Source organism: Melanostigma gelatinosum (assembly GCF_949748355.1).
Source record: "Melanostigma gelatinosum genome assembly, chromosome: 12".
Lineage (NCBI taxonomy): Eukaryota > Metazoa > Chordata > Actinopteri > Perciformes > Zoarcidae > Melanostigma > Melanostigma gelatinosum.
In genome coordinates this window covers 10,678,684-10,693,477 of record NC_136645.1, presented here as the reverse complement: position 1 = coordinate 10,693,477, position 14,794 = coordinate 10,678,684, and the positions used below count along the sequence as shown (strand labels likewise).

At 41.1% G+C, this 14,794-nt stretch overlaps 1 protein-coding gene across 1 annotated transcript; it reads right to left on the bottom strand.

Annotated features, from left to right (window-relative positions):
• Positions 1 to 8,422: 8,422 nt before the first annotated feature.
• On the bottom strand, positions 8,423 to 14,485 carry LOC306785677 (uncharacterized protein; the record flags this gene model as incomplete). The annotated part of the gene is made up of 3 exons (XM_079280132.1): positions 14,152 to 14,485; positions 10,142 to 10,969; positions 8,423 to 8,427 (listed from the first exon to the last, which is right to left on the bottom strand). The coding sequence occupies exons 1-3, from the start codon at positions 14,342 to 14,344 to the stop codon at positions 8,423 to 8,425; spliced, it is 1,026 nt and encodes a 341-aa protein (XP_079136258.1). The 5' UTR covers positions 14,345 to 14,485.
• Positions 14,486 to 14,794: the final 309 nt, after the last annotated feature.

Genomic DNA, 14,794 nt, shown 5'->3' with positions numbered 1-14,794 from the left:
ACGGAGGGTGATTCATGTTTCATCACGTTACGCTTTTTCCTCCTAAATCTTGATAATGATGAGCGTTAGCTGTTGACAAAGTTCCGCATGCAGTGGACGTTGACTTAACCCAACAAGTCTGAACGGTAACGGAACTTAAACTTTAACGGAGGGAAATGAAGACAGTGTAGACATCTTAACGCTGATTGGCCAGGACTCGACACGTGTCGCATCAAATATGTTTTATTGCTAAGATCACGACATCACATGTTCTCCTTGTCTCACTCCAATCTGAGAAACGCTGGCTGACCAGTTGACCCCCCCCCCCCCAAACAAATAAAAACTCTACGGATCTACACTCACGTGGATGATATATTTCGATTCAAAACGGCTTATTTCGCCGAAAAGCGACACGTTTGCAGGTATTCAATCAGGAGAAGAAAACGACGAAATGCAACAGAGTCTCACTCCAAACTACATTAAAAGTTATCAGCCGGAGCATGAACAGTGTTAAATAAAGTGAACCTACGTGCTCTTTGTATCCGGATTTCCGGGTTGAGAACAGCGTCCAGAAGTTCCCGTTGTCGCTTATTCGCCTCTTTTAAACGAGAGAGTTCCGCCTCGTACTCTGCTATCGTTCTTTCAAACAGACCAAATATCTCTTCATCAGCCGCAGTTAGTCGCTGGTTGATTAAAGATCTCAACATTTCTACTTTAGACATTTTCACTAAACCACAGAAAGTTTTCCTCCAGACGAACTCCGTTAAAAACACCGTTTACTCTCATTAAACTCTGACTAGCGCTGTGTTGGTCACTTCCGTCCCCGTCCGTCTGTTTCCAGGTAGCATGCTAAGCTAACTCCAATAGCTTTATAGGCTACCAGGAGATTAGTCCTCTTCGTCTTCTTCTGCTTCTGCTTCTTCTTCTTCTTCTTCTCCTCCTTATTCTCATTCTTCTTCTTTCACTTTAATGGCGGACAACAAACCAATGTTTAAGGCGCCACCTACTGGACCGGAGTGTGTAACATCATGACTTCATGACAGTTATCATTTAAACACAATAATAATGTAATTTATAAATATAATGAAACAATGAGAAATAAACTTCATATTGCAGTCATATTCTGGCCTTTTAACCCGTTCCATTCAAAATATTAAATAAAGCCCTTTTAAGCTGAACTTGTTTGTCCCCTGTCTCTAACAGTCCTTTGATGCTCCACTCCCTTCCTGTATCTACCACTCTGTTCTTCAGTCTTTCTCTTTCCACCCTGAACTTCCTCCACTCTATCAGCTCATGTTCTACAGTTTCTTTACAGTTGCATATCTCACATTTATCCCACTCTGTCTTTTTCATGATGTGTATAATGTGTCATTGAGTCCTGTATGTCCGAACCTTAATCTGAAAGTAACATCTTCTTTTCTACTTTTACTTCCATCACTTCTCACTCTGACTGATGTCTGAATTGTGTTGTAATGTCTACCCTTATTGTCATTATTCCAAATTTCCTGCCAAGATGTCCCATCCAAAGCTTTTACCAGAGAATGTCGAGTACTCCCAACCATTGTACAGGACAGTTGATGCTGTGTTTCCGTTAAGTCCACCCTGAATTCTAATCCAGTGTGATAGTGCTGACTCAGTTCTCCTCACATGTAATGGCAGTTGCCTGGATTTCACCAGCAATGCATTAATGGGTGTGGTTTTGACTCTGGAGATGAGTCAGAGGAGAACCATCCAGAAGAAAAGGTGAACAGATAAAAGTCCATTCAGACAGGTTCTACGAGGAACATCCGGTTCCGCTGCAACTTGGTGGGTAACAAAAGACCCTTAAACTAATAAAATAGTATATCATTACTCCTATCTTCAGTGACCTTCCATCTGGTACATATGTAACAGTTGTGGGTCGTGGAACGAGACGACTCAAGTGATTGTTTTCCAACATTTATTTATTGAAGACAAAATATCACCAATGAATTGCCTTCAGACCGTTTTCTGCCCCTCTGCTCCCTCAGCAACGTGTGATTTAATTCATTTTCTTCAAATACACACTGACCAATCAGAGCTCGGTACGTGCACCGTTGATGAATATTACATCATCACAGTTTAAACTGACAAATGCAAAAAAAGACAGCTGGCAATAAATCTCAGACTGTGTGAATTAGCAAATTACTGTAACAGATTTATGACATCACTGCTTCATTTAGAGCACGATAGATCTGACTATAAGTACATGTGTGTATTATGGTAAATTAATGTGTTGCAGATGTGTTTTCATGGCGTGTATGACAATATTTTAGCCTTGTTCTTTCAGCTGTAGCCTTAGTGGTGCCAAACAGACTTGGGAGTAAATAGAAAAGAAATGTGTAAATATTCCCTCATCACACATTCACTGACGTGTGTCGGCTTCTTGAGTCGTGTCTTACAGTCTCCGGCTACTTTAATGTTTGGTGTGGGTGATTTTAAGTGATGGAAGGAAACTTCCTTACTGCTTAGAATTATATTTATATATATTTTTATTTATTTGCCCAAAAGTCAGTTTCACATCGCTGGGGTCTCGGCTGAAAGAATAAGAATACATCAAAGTAAAACATTGACGTGAATACACGTGTTATTATAGTCAGATCTATCGCGTTATAGATGAAGCAGTGATATTATAAATCGGTTCATTTTCAGAATGACAGTTAGTGATTTCTTGCCAGCTGTCCTTCCTGCATTTGTCAGTTTAAACTGCGTTACTTTCAGCATGAATTATGTTCATGTTCTATGTTGGTCTCAGAGTGCACCAGACTGCTGCATTTAACTTTAAAATGTACAACATTTTCTTCCAGGTGAGCGTGTCCCCGGCCCCCTCTAGAAAACCAACACGAAGTAGAAAATAAAAACTCAATTAGTGGATCAAGCTAAAGACAGTACCAAATCTGAGCGTGGACTCAATGAGCGATGCTCTCAAATTGAAAGAACACGCTCTTGGATAAAGATAGGATGAAAGCTCCATCGTTCCTCCCCTGTGTGATGGTTCATGTGGTGTGTCAAATGTATTTTATACATTTGGTATAAAACCGTTATCACAAACAGAACCACTTTGTCTCTTATATGATTAACAGTGCCATTGATGAATAAATAATTCCTTCATCTGATGAGTGTACTTCCAATAATAAATGAATCCAGGTATTCAGCTGTTTTCACTGTAACCTGTAACCAAGACTGTGATGGCGTCTGTGCAAATTTACAACATGTGATTTCATATTTGATAAAGAGTCTCTCCAGCGTCATACAAACAGTTCACATTCTTTTCAAAAGACCTTCTGAGCATGTGGGCCCCTGAGTCAGAGTATTTCTTCCACAGACACTAATCCACGTAGTGCACCTGCGCCTGGAGCTCCTTGGAGATGTACCCGAGAAGGGTCGCCGTCAGCTGCTGCTTCAGGGTGGCGTTGCCCATCACTCGAGCAGTTAGCTGAGCCAAATCTGTCCACTGAATGACTCCCAGCACGGCCAGAAGATACCATAAAGCTTCTGCTGCTGCTGAGGACTGAGCTCCATTATGATCTGAGGCAGCGGTTTGAACTGTCCACTGGTCAGCCAGCAGCCCAGAAGGCCTCCGACAGCACCGCCTACAGGAGAAAAGGGTTTCAAACATGTGGAATTATGATTGCACACACAAACACACAGCATGACAAGGATAGAGTGATTAACCCCCGCTGGATCATCGTCCTCGGTGTGTGCACCCATCTGGGTTGTGTGCCCATCGCCAACGCCGGAGACTTCGGAGGCTACTACTGTCCGTGCCATGGCTCCCACTACGATGCTTCAGGAAGGATAAGAAAGGGACCTGCTCCTCTAAAGCTGGAGGTTCCCTTCTATGAGTTCACTGAGGAGGACGTAGTCATAGTGGGATAAATACTGGAGCTCTGTCTCAGTTCCTCCCTGTAATATGTATTTTTTAGATGGCTCCATGTGAGAGTGACATAAAACGTGTGTATTTACTGTTGAAGACAAATTTCCAACTCTATGATTGAGCTCTTGTCTTTTCCCTGATAAAAAAGTGAGTTGTTTTTCTTTGATTGATCTGCATCACTTAGCTTGATGTCTTTTGATTCACTGACATTTTATTTATTGTTTTAATTGTTGGAATGCTGTTAAGCATTCCAACTATTGTTATCCTGTTTCTTTATTGTTGGAATGCTGTTAAGCATTCTCGCTCTCTCTCTCTCTCACTCACTCACTCACTCATTCTTTCTTCTCGCTCTCTCTCTCTCACTAATTCTTTCTTCTCTCTCTCTCTCTCTCTCTCTCTCTCTCTCTCTCTCTCTCTCTCTCTCTCTCTCTCTCTCACTAATTCTTTCTTCTCTCTCTCTCACTCACTCATTCTTCTCTCTCTCTCTCTCGCTCTCTCTCTCTCTCACTCACTCACTCACTCACTCATTCTTTCTTCTCGCTCTCTCTCACTCATTCTTTCTTCTCTCTCTCTCTCATTCTTCTCTCTCTCTCTCATTCTTTCTTCTCGCTCTCTCTCTTTCTTTATTCTCTCTCTCTCTCTCTTTCTTTCTTCTCGCTCTCTCTCTCACTCATTCTTTCTTCTCTCTCTCTCTCTCTGTGTGTCTCTCTCTCTCATACAGTCTTTCAGGTCTTAGGGATCTTTAGAGGTCTTTCCACCCTCCTCCCCCCCCCCCCACACACACGCTATTTTTAAATAAAAGCCCCACAGAATGAATCCTAACTGAAATGCTTGTGATGAGCCTGTCATTTAATAACCGGTTTGTGTTTATCGAACATCATGATTCTGTCTCCTCTCCGCTTCTCCCCCAGCCCCCACACCCCATTTCAAAATAAAAGCCCCAGAGAGTGAATTCGAACTGAACTGCTTGTGATGAAGCCTGTCATTTAATAATCTCTGTTTATGTGTGTCAAACATTATGATTATGTCTCCTCTCCCCTCCCTCCTCCACCCAGCTCCACCCTTTCCAAATAAAAGCCCCATGGATTAACTGTATGAAAACATTAAGCTCAAAATTAGGCTTTTTTGTTGAAATAATGAATGCTCTTACAAATACTGCGACAACTACTACTGCTGCTAATATTTCGAGTATTACTACTACTACTGCTGCTACTACTTCTACTACAACTTTTGCTGTTGCTACTATTACTAGTGCTATTACTGCTACCATCAATATTATTACTACCACGACTGCTATTACTACCACTAGTACTATTACTTATACTACAACTGCTACTACTGCTATTCATGCTACTACCAGTACTAATACTACTACAGCTATTAGAACGACTGCTACTAGTACTACTACTACTGCTACTTCAAATACTGCCATTACTTTTACTCTACTCTACTATACTAGGACTCTACTTCTTCTAAATACTAATACTTCTTCTAAATACTAATACTTCTACTCCTAATGATACTTCTACTACAACTACGACTTCTACTACTATGCTTACAAATATCACTACTTAAGCATTAAGCTCAAAATTAGGCTTTTTTGTTGAAATAATGAATGCTCTTACAAATACTGCGACAACTACTACTGCTGCTAATATTTCGAGTATTACTACTACTACTGCTGCTGCTACTTCTACTACAACTTTTGCTGTTGCTACTATTACTAGTGCTATTACTGCTACCATCAATATTATTACTATCACGACTGCTATTACTACCACTACTACTATTACTTATACTACAACTGCTACTACTGCTATTCATGCTACTACCAGTACTAATACTACTACAGCTATTAGAACGACTGCTACTAGTACTACTACTACTGCTACTTCAAATACTGCCATTACTCTTACTACTACTACTACTACTGTTATATTAAATAGTACGACCACTACTACAGCTATTACGACTACTACTGATATTAGGCTGCTACTTCTTCTAAATACTAATACTTCTTCTAAATACTAATACTTCTACTCCTAATGATACTTCTACTACAACTACGACTTCTACTACTACGCTTACAAATATCACTACTGCTACTACTACTACTTATTCTAATGCTACTAATACTTCTACTCCTAATAATACTTCTACTTCAACTACAACTTCTACTCCTATTACTACAAATGTCACTACTTCTGAATTTGTTTAAGCTACAGAAATTGTTCAAATATCAAAATGTTCAGCTCTTTCAGGAGAGGGGTGCGTTGACTTTTCATTTTTGTAATCTTTAAACTTTTTGAATTAAGCTTTTTGCAATTTTCTTTTGAATGGGATCTCTATGGAGAAAATCTTCAAATCCTGTTATACTTCTTCAACTTTCAAAGCCTTCTTCTTCCTCATACTTTCAGCTACAGACACCATAGTTAGACATTTCAACGAGAAGGTTTTTCAGCAGTGCAGTTTAAATGCTTTCGGGCTTCAACATTTTTCAGACAGATAGTCTCCCATTTCTTAATTGTCAGCAATTTTTTCACAATTAATTTCAGCTTTCAGCATTCCAACGCATTTTCAGCAGGAAATGCTATTTTTAGTTCCTCTATTTCTTCGTCCCCCGTTTCGTCACAACGCTTCTTCTTCTTCATTTTTTAAGCTACAGAAACCGTTCAACTATCAAAATGTTCAGCTCCTTCACCTCATCTCTGCTATGCCTTTTTCTATTTCTAACCTTTAAACTTTTTGAATTATTAAGCTTTTAGCAACTTTTTTTTGAATGGGTTTCTATGGAGAAGATTTTCAAATCCTCTTAAACTTCTTCAACTTTCAAATCCTTCAACTTCCTCATACTTTCAGCTACAGACACCATTTCAACTTTCAAATGTTGAGAAAACCCTCAACTATTGCCAACAGCTTTTTGATATCTTTTAAACTTTTTGAACTGCAGCAATTTAACTTTTATGATTTTTCAGCCCTTTTCTGACTTTATAATGGGTGTGTATTGCGCAGCTTAGAGTGCGTGATGTCACCGCTAGAGTGAAGAGCAGCTTGAGATTCTTGTGAAAAAAACATTTGTATTTTGCCACTGTGTCCACAATCTTCACTTCATGCATAATTTCTGGATGTAGAAGTAGCTAATATTGTCCTTGTCGTAGAAAAATTACTGTGGAATCGCACGGATTTCCACATTTGACACGGAAGCCGTTAATTGAGAGGAAAACCAACTTTCTACTCCATAGAGACCAATGTTAAATTTTGCTTCAAAAACATCTTCCACAGAACACGGTACCCCATTTCTAGATTGCCAGTTAAGCCACATTTTTTACACTACAGACACAATTTTTACAGGATCTGTTCTTCCCCCCCCCCCCCCCCCCCCCACACACACAGACTCACAGACACACGCGCACATACACTCCTCTCCCTCTCTCTCTCTGTGTATCTCATACAGTCTTTCAGGTCTTAGGGATCTTTAGAGGTATTTCCCCCGTCCTCCACCCCCCCCCCCCCCCCACACACACACACACACACGTACACACACACATGCCATTTTAAAATAAAAGCCGCACAGAATGAATCCTAACTGAAATGCTTGTGATGAGCCTGTCATTTAATAACCGGTTTGTGTTTATCGAACATTATGATTCTGTCTCCTCTCCCCTTCTCCCCCACACCCCACACCCCATTTCAAAATAAAAGCCCCAGAGAGTGAATTCTAACTGAACTGCTTGTGATGAAGCCTGTCATTTAATAACCACTGTTTATGTGTCAAACATGATGATTATGTCTCCTCTCCCCCTCCCTCCCCCACCCAGTCCCACCCTTTCAAAATAAAAGCCTCATGGATTGACTGTATTTAAACGTTTCGCTCAAAATTAGGCTTTTTTGTTGAAATAATGAATGCTCTTACTAATACTGCGACAACTACTACTACTGCTAATATTTCTAGTATTACCACTACTACTACAACTTTTGCTGTTGCTACTATTACTACTACTGCTACTGCTATTAATGCTACCATAAATATTATTACTACCACTACTGCTATTACTACCACTACCACTACTATTATTACTGATACCACAACTGCTAATACTGCTATTCCTGCTACTACCAGTACTAATAACCAGTACTAATACTACTACAGCTATTAGTACGACTGCTGATACTACTACTTCTTCTAATTACAAATACTTCGACGACAACTTCTACTGCTACTGCTACTACAAATATCACTATTGCTACAACTAGTACTTATTCAAATGCTACTCATACTTATACTGCGAATAATACTTCTACTACTACTACAACAAATATCACTACTGCTGGAACTCTTTTAAGCTACAGAAACCGTTCGAATATCAAAATGTTCAGCTCTTTCAGGAGAGGGGTGACATAACTTCATATTTGTAATCTTTCAACTTTTTTTGAATTATTCAGCTTTTTGCAATTTTTTTAAAATTGGATATCTATTTTCAGCAATGTTTTTCACAATTAATTTCAGCTTTCAGCATTCCAACGCATTTTCAGCAGGAAATGCATTTTCTAGTCTCTAACAGCATTATGGAACACAACGTATGAGGGCCGGGTGTGATCAGGTCCAACCCATTTGCTGCCGCACCAATCCTGATATATTGTGTTGGAGCTGTGTGATAAAGTCAAAGGTGGGGCCTGTTTCATGGTTACCTAAAGTTGAGCTGGTAAAAGTGCTCATACACATGAACAAGAGGCCTGGGGAGCACAATGATTAGGATAAGATGATGGTACGATCAAGAAAAGCCACCGGCAATCTAAAAAAGTATCGACAAGTTGTGAACACATTCAGGAATGTGTCGGCCTGCTGATCAACTGGAAGGAACTATAGATCGAGATAAGGATGTTGTTGGTTTGTGACTCTCAGGAATAATGTGTAGATTGCTTTATCTCAGGATCTTTTTCATCCTTTTTGAGTTTGTGTCAAACAAGATGACAATTTTATACCAGTAATGGCAGCAGCAAAGAGTGCAAACTGCAAAGTAAGATAAAGAACTATTGAGTCACACTCCAGTCACTGATGGATTTAATCCTGACGAACAAAGTGTGCTATGTAAGAAGAAAGAAGAAACCATTTTTATTGTCAAATACATTTTTTTTTAAACTGTATGAATCAGTGAAATACACAAACCTTTTACTTTTTATTGATGAAATCATTTGAATACAATATACTGTGCACAGATGCAGGTAAAACCATCGTCTTAAACTGACATTACCGTCAAATCAATCATCAATATAATCATCAAAACTATTTCAAACTGTTCAGTTGGCGCTCATTCAGTGAATAACTTTTTGTATTGAAATCAGTGTAGTTGAACCGCGGTTAATCATGTGTAACTTCAGAGGTGACTCGTGCTGAAAGCTTTTATCACAAACGGAAACTTTACTGCAACCAGAACAGCTAAAGGGGATTGTTTCCTGTGTGGGTATTCATGTGTACCTTTAGATCTCTGTTGCGCACAAATCTATCACAGCAAACTGATCAGCTGAAAGGTTTCTTTCCTGTGTGGGTTCTCATGTGTTTCTGTAAAGTTGAACGCTCGTTAAAAGATTTCTTACAGACTGAGCAGCTGAAAGGTTTTTCTCCTGTGTGGGTTCTCATGTGTTTCTGTAAAGTTGAACGCTCGTTAAAAGATTTCTTACAGACTGAGCAGCTGAAAGGCTTTTCTCCTGTGTGGGTTCTCATGTGGTTCTGTAAATGTGAACGCTGGTTAAAAGATTTCTTACAGACTGAGCAGCTGAAAGGTTTTTCTCCTGTGTGGGTTCTCATGTGTATCTGTAAATGTAAACGCCGGTTAAAAGATTTCTTACAGACTGAGCAGCTGAAAGGCTTTTCTCCTGTGTGGGTTCTCATGTGTGTCTGTAAAGTTGAACTCTGGCTAAAAGATTTCTTACAGACTGAGCAGCTGAAAGGTTTTTCTCCTGTGTGGGTTCTCATGTGTTTCTGTAAAGTTGAACGCTGGTTAAAAGATTTCTTACAGACTGAGCAGCTGAAAGGCTTTTCTCCTGTGTGGGTTCTCATGTGTTTCTGTAAAGTTGAACGCTCGTTAAAAGATTTCTTACAGACTGAGCAGCTGAAAGGTTTTTCTCCTGTGTGGGTTCTCATGTGTTTCTGTAAAGTTGAACGCTGGTTAAAAGATTTCTTACAGACTGAGCAGCTGAAAGCTTTTTCTCCTGTGTGGGTTCTCATGTGTGTCTGTAAAGTTGAACGCTGGTTAAAAGATTTCTTACAGACTGAGCAGCTGAAAGCTTTTTCTCCTGTGTGGGTTCTCATGTGTGTCTGTAAAGTTGAACGCCGGTTAAAAGATTTCTTACAGACTGAGCAGCTGAAAGGTTTTTCTCCTGTGTGGGTTCTCATGTGTGTCTGTAAAGTTGAACGCTGGTTAAAAGATTTCTTACAGACTGAGCAGCTGAAAGGTTTTTCTCCTGTGTGGGTTTTCATGTGTGTCTGTAAATGTGAACGCCAGTTAAAAGATTTCTTACAGACTGAGCAGCTGAAAGGCTTTTCTCCTGTGTGGGTTCTCATGTGTCTCTTCAGAGTTCCACTCTGGCCAAATGTTTTCTCACACTCAGAGCATCTAAAATGTTTTTCACCAGCGCTTGAATCACTGACACGGACGTCATCAGGTTTCACATAGTTTAAACCTGACTGAGGTTCTCTGGTCTTCTTCCCATCACCACCCTCATCAGTGTCAGAAGACTCTCCAGTCTTCTCATCAGTATCTGGTTCTGGATGTCTATCTGGATCCAAGTTCCTGTCTGGTTCTGGTCCTCCACAGTCTTCTCCATCAGCTTCTGTTCCCATCTGTTTAGTTTGTCTTTGATGAAGCTGTGAGGACTGAGCTTCCTCTTCTTCATCTTCACTCTTCACAGGAGTCAATGAGAACTTGACATCAGCCTCCTCCAGACCTTGAAGCTGCTCTCCTTCCTGACTGGTGCAGAGTTCCTCCTGTTCTTCTTTAATGTGTGAGGGCTCTGGGTCCTCCTGGTCCAGACTGGAGCTCCACTCCTGCTGCTCAGAGGGAACCTCTTCTTTAACCAACAACAGCTGCTGGACATCTGCAGGAAAACAGTAAACACACACAGAGGGGTTACAAAGACATTTTAGAATTGAGCAAAGAGTCTCCTGGACATACACTTCCAGAGTATCACTAGAACCAGATAATACAATAATGTAATCAACTTGTAATAGGTAATAGGGGGGGGGGGGGGGGGGGCACCTATTACAAATTAATTGTAAATAGAAGATAGGCCACAATTCTAACGGCTTTACAGTAACAGTGGAAGTTAATATTAAGCCATACAGTAACAGGGTTAAATGAAAACTAATCACTTTATTTTGTATAGGCGATGGTTCTCACTACTGTAGAAATATGCTTGCTGTATTTACAGGCATTAAACGTATAAGTATTGTGAGGAATTTAAGTTTTAAAGCGCTCCTAGCGATGGATATTATGTGTTACAATATGTTTACTTGTAGAAGGTTTAAACTAAAGGGAGAGTTACTGAATTTGTTGTGCACTGTGAGAGAAACCAGAGAATTTATGACACCGCCATAAAGTCAGAGAGAGGGGGATGTTGCTGAAGAGTTTCTGAGCACAGCCTTCAAGAAGGGGGGTGAATTGGTGAAGGAAGTGGCCGACTGAAGTCCGACGGGTTCAGCCAATCACTGAGCTGATCTATGGGCTAAGGAATGTGTAATATGAGACATTTCAGAGACTTTGGAGGGACAAAGAAACTGTGAATCCCCGGAGATAATCAGACCTCATCTGGACCATGAGGCGGACACACCAGTCTGTCGTGTGGTGTGGATGGGGCCTCTATTTCATGAATATTACTACTGATAGTGTAATTCAGTTTGTAACTGCATTTTCTTTTGTTGGTATATTAAATTCCTTGTGATTTAAACTTCAACCAGCTGATTCGGCCCTGCTTAATGATGGAAGAAAGAGAGCGGGGGGGGGGGGGGGGGGGGCTGCCTCTTCTCCTCTGCATGCTTCTTCTCCTCTGGAACAAGGAGGGGGGCTTTTTCCTTTACCTTTTGTTTGAGACATTTTGAACATAACAGTATTATGTGTGTGTGTGTGCTCATTTGCAATAGTGTTGCGTGTGTCATAGAGCAAAGGTTTGAATCTCCGGGTGAGGCGCTCCCCGTACAAAGAGGGAGCTCTGACACGCAGGTGGTAGCTTAAAACTTATAACTAGTTGTGTTGTGAATCGGGTTAGTCGGTGGGATATTGTGTAGCAACCCCCCCCCCCTGGGGGCACCTCTTTCACCTCTTATGAGTTTGCAGGTATGCTGATTTGTTCTCTCAGCTTCTAGATGACAGGAAATATTTCAACTTAAAGTACAAGTTTGTTCTCTTTGACAACACCACATGGATTTGGTAGCTGAAAATGGTTCATGTGTTCATGGTCACATAAGTTGATCACAACAATGAACTGGACTGGACTGACCACGCTCTTTATAAAAAAGGACAGAGCAGACTCTTTCTGCTGAGGAGACTGAGGTCTTTTGGGGTGCAAGGAGCACTACTGAAGACATCCTTCGACTCCGTGGTGGCATCAGCCATCTTCTATGGAGTGGTCTTCTGGAGCAGCAGCATCGCGGCAGCTGACAGGAGGAGACTGGACAAACTGGTGAGGAAGGCCAGCAGCGTGCTGGGGTGTCCACTGGATACTGTGGAGGTGGTGGGAGACAGGAGGATGATGGCGAAGCTCTCATCCCTGATGAGCCCCGCCTCCCACCCCATGCAGGACACTCTGGCAGCTCTGCACAGCTCCTTCAGTCACCGGCTGATTCACCCCCGGTGTCTGAGGGAGAAGTACCGCAAGTCCTTCCTCCCCGCTGCTGTCAGGCTGCACAACAAACTGCTCCCGGTAGACCACTAACACGCTGAACACGAACACTTCTGATCACTTTAATTCACTCACCTGATGCAATATGTAATCCGTGCAATATCCAACATGTTTAAGTATTATCTTATATTTTTATTCCATCTGTATATACTGGTATATTTAATATTCTTCTTTACTGTCTTATTTTATTACTGTTTTACTCTTTACTGTTTAGTTTAGTTATATTACTTGATTTTTATCTTTTATCTTATTCACTTGTGAGCAATGCTGCTGTAATCCTGTAACTTCCCCACTGAGGGACGAAGAAAGGATTATCTTATTTTATCTTAATATGCATTCAATCCGGTTCGATTATTGAAATCATGAAGGTTCAGGCTCCTTAATCTCTCTCATTACTTCAGGGCCTTTGGGAGCAACTGCACGTGGGACAGTTGGGACCGGAAGTACACTGGCTGTGGTCATTACAGTGAACAGTGTCTGGCAGTGTGATGAGAGGGCACGTGAGCCCTTGTTGCTGTACTTCATCTCATTGGAGCAGAGGCTGCAGTTAGCATACCCTGCCTTATCAATGCATTTAAAACACTGACAGCGGGAAGCTGTACTGCTCTCTCTTCACGTCTGTTTAGACCTCCACCTTTATCCAGGCCCAGCTCCACTCACATCTCAGCCCTGCGTCAAGCTGCGCTACACACACAACATCCTCTTCCTGAAGCTCTCTGACCTCATCATCTCATCAGTATCTGGGCCTCATGTTTCAAGTTATTATCACCACGAAATCGCCTCATTCTACTTTGAGTTCAACAAAAAAACTGCAACCAGAACCGCCGGTGTTCCGGTTTAACGTTAATGAGTGACCGCGTGGACTGAACCGGAACACGGAGGGTGATTCATGTTTCATCACGTTACGCTTTTTCCTCCTAAATCTTGATAATGATGAGCGTTAGCCGTTGACAAAGTTCCGCATGCAGTGGACGTTGACTTAACCCAACAAGTCTGAACGGTAACGGAACTTAAACTTTAACGGAGGGAAATGAAGACAGTGTAGACATCTTAACGCTGATTGGCCAGGACTCGACACGTGTCGCATCAAATATGTTTTATTGCTAAGATCACGACATCACATGTTCTCCTTGTCTCACTCCAATCTGAGAAACGCTGGCTGACCAGTTGACCCCCCCCCCCCAAACAAATAAAAACTCTACGGATCTACACTCACGTGGATGATATATTTCGATTCAAAACGGCTTATTTCGCCGAAAAGCGACACGTTTGCAGGTATTCAATCAGGAGAAGAAAACGACGAAATGCAACAGAGTCTCACTCCAAACTACATTAAAAGTTATCAGCCGGAGCATGAACAGTGTTAAATAAAGTGAACCTACGTGCTCTTTGTATCCGGATTTCCGGGTTGAGAACAGCGTCCAGAAGTTCCCGTTGTCGCTTATTCGCCTCTTTTAAACGAGAGAGTTCCGCCTCGTACTCTGCTATCGTTCTTTCAAACAGACCAAATATCTCTTCATCAGCCGCAGTTAGTCGCTGGTTGATTAAAGATCTCAACATTTCTACTTTAGACATTTTCACTAAACCACAGAAAGTTTTCCTCCAGACGAACTCCGTTAAAAACACCGTTTACTCTCATTAAACTCTGACTAGCGCTGTGTTGGTCACTTCCGTCCCCGTCCGTCTGTTTCCAGGTAGCATGCTAAGCTAACTTCAATAGCTTTATAGGCTACCACGAGATTAGTCCTCTTCGTCTTCTTCTGCTTCTGCTTCTTCTTCTTCTTCTTCTCCTCCTTATTCTCATTCTTCTTCTTTCACTTTAATGGCGGACAACAAACCAATGTTTAAGGCGCCACCTACTGGACCGGAGTGTGTAACATCATGACTTCATGACAGTTATCATTTAAACACAATAATAATGTAATTTATAAATATAATGAAACAATGAGAAATAAACTTCATATTGCAGTCATATTCTGGCCTTTTAACCCGTTCCATTCAAAATATTAAATAAAGCCCTTTTAA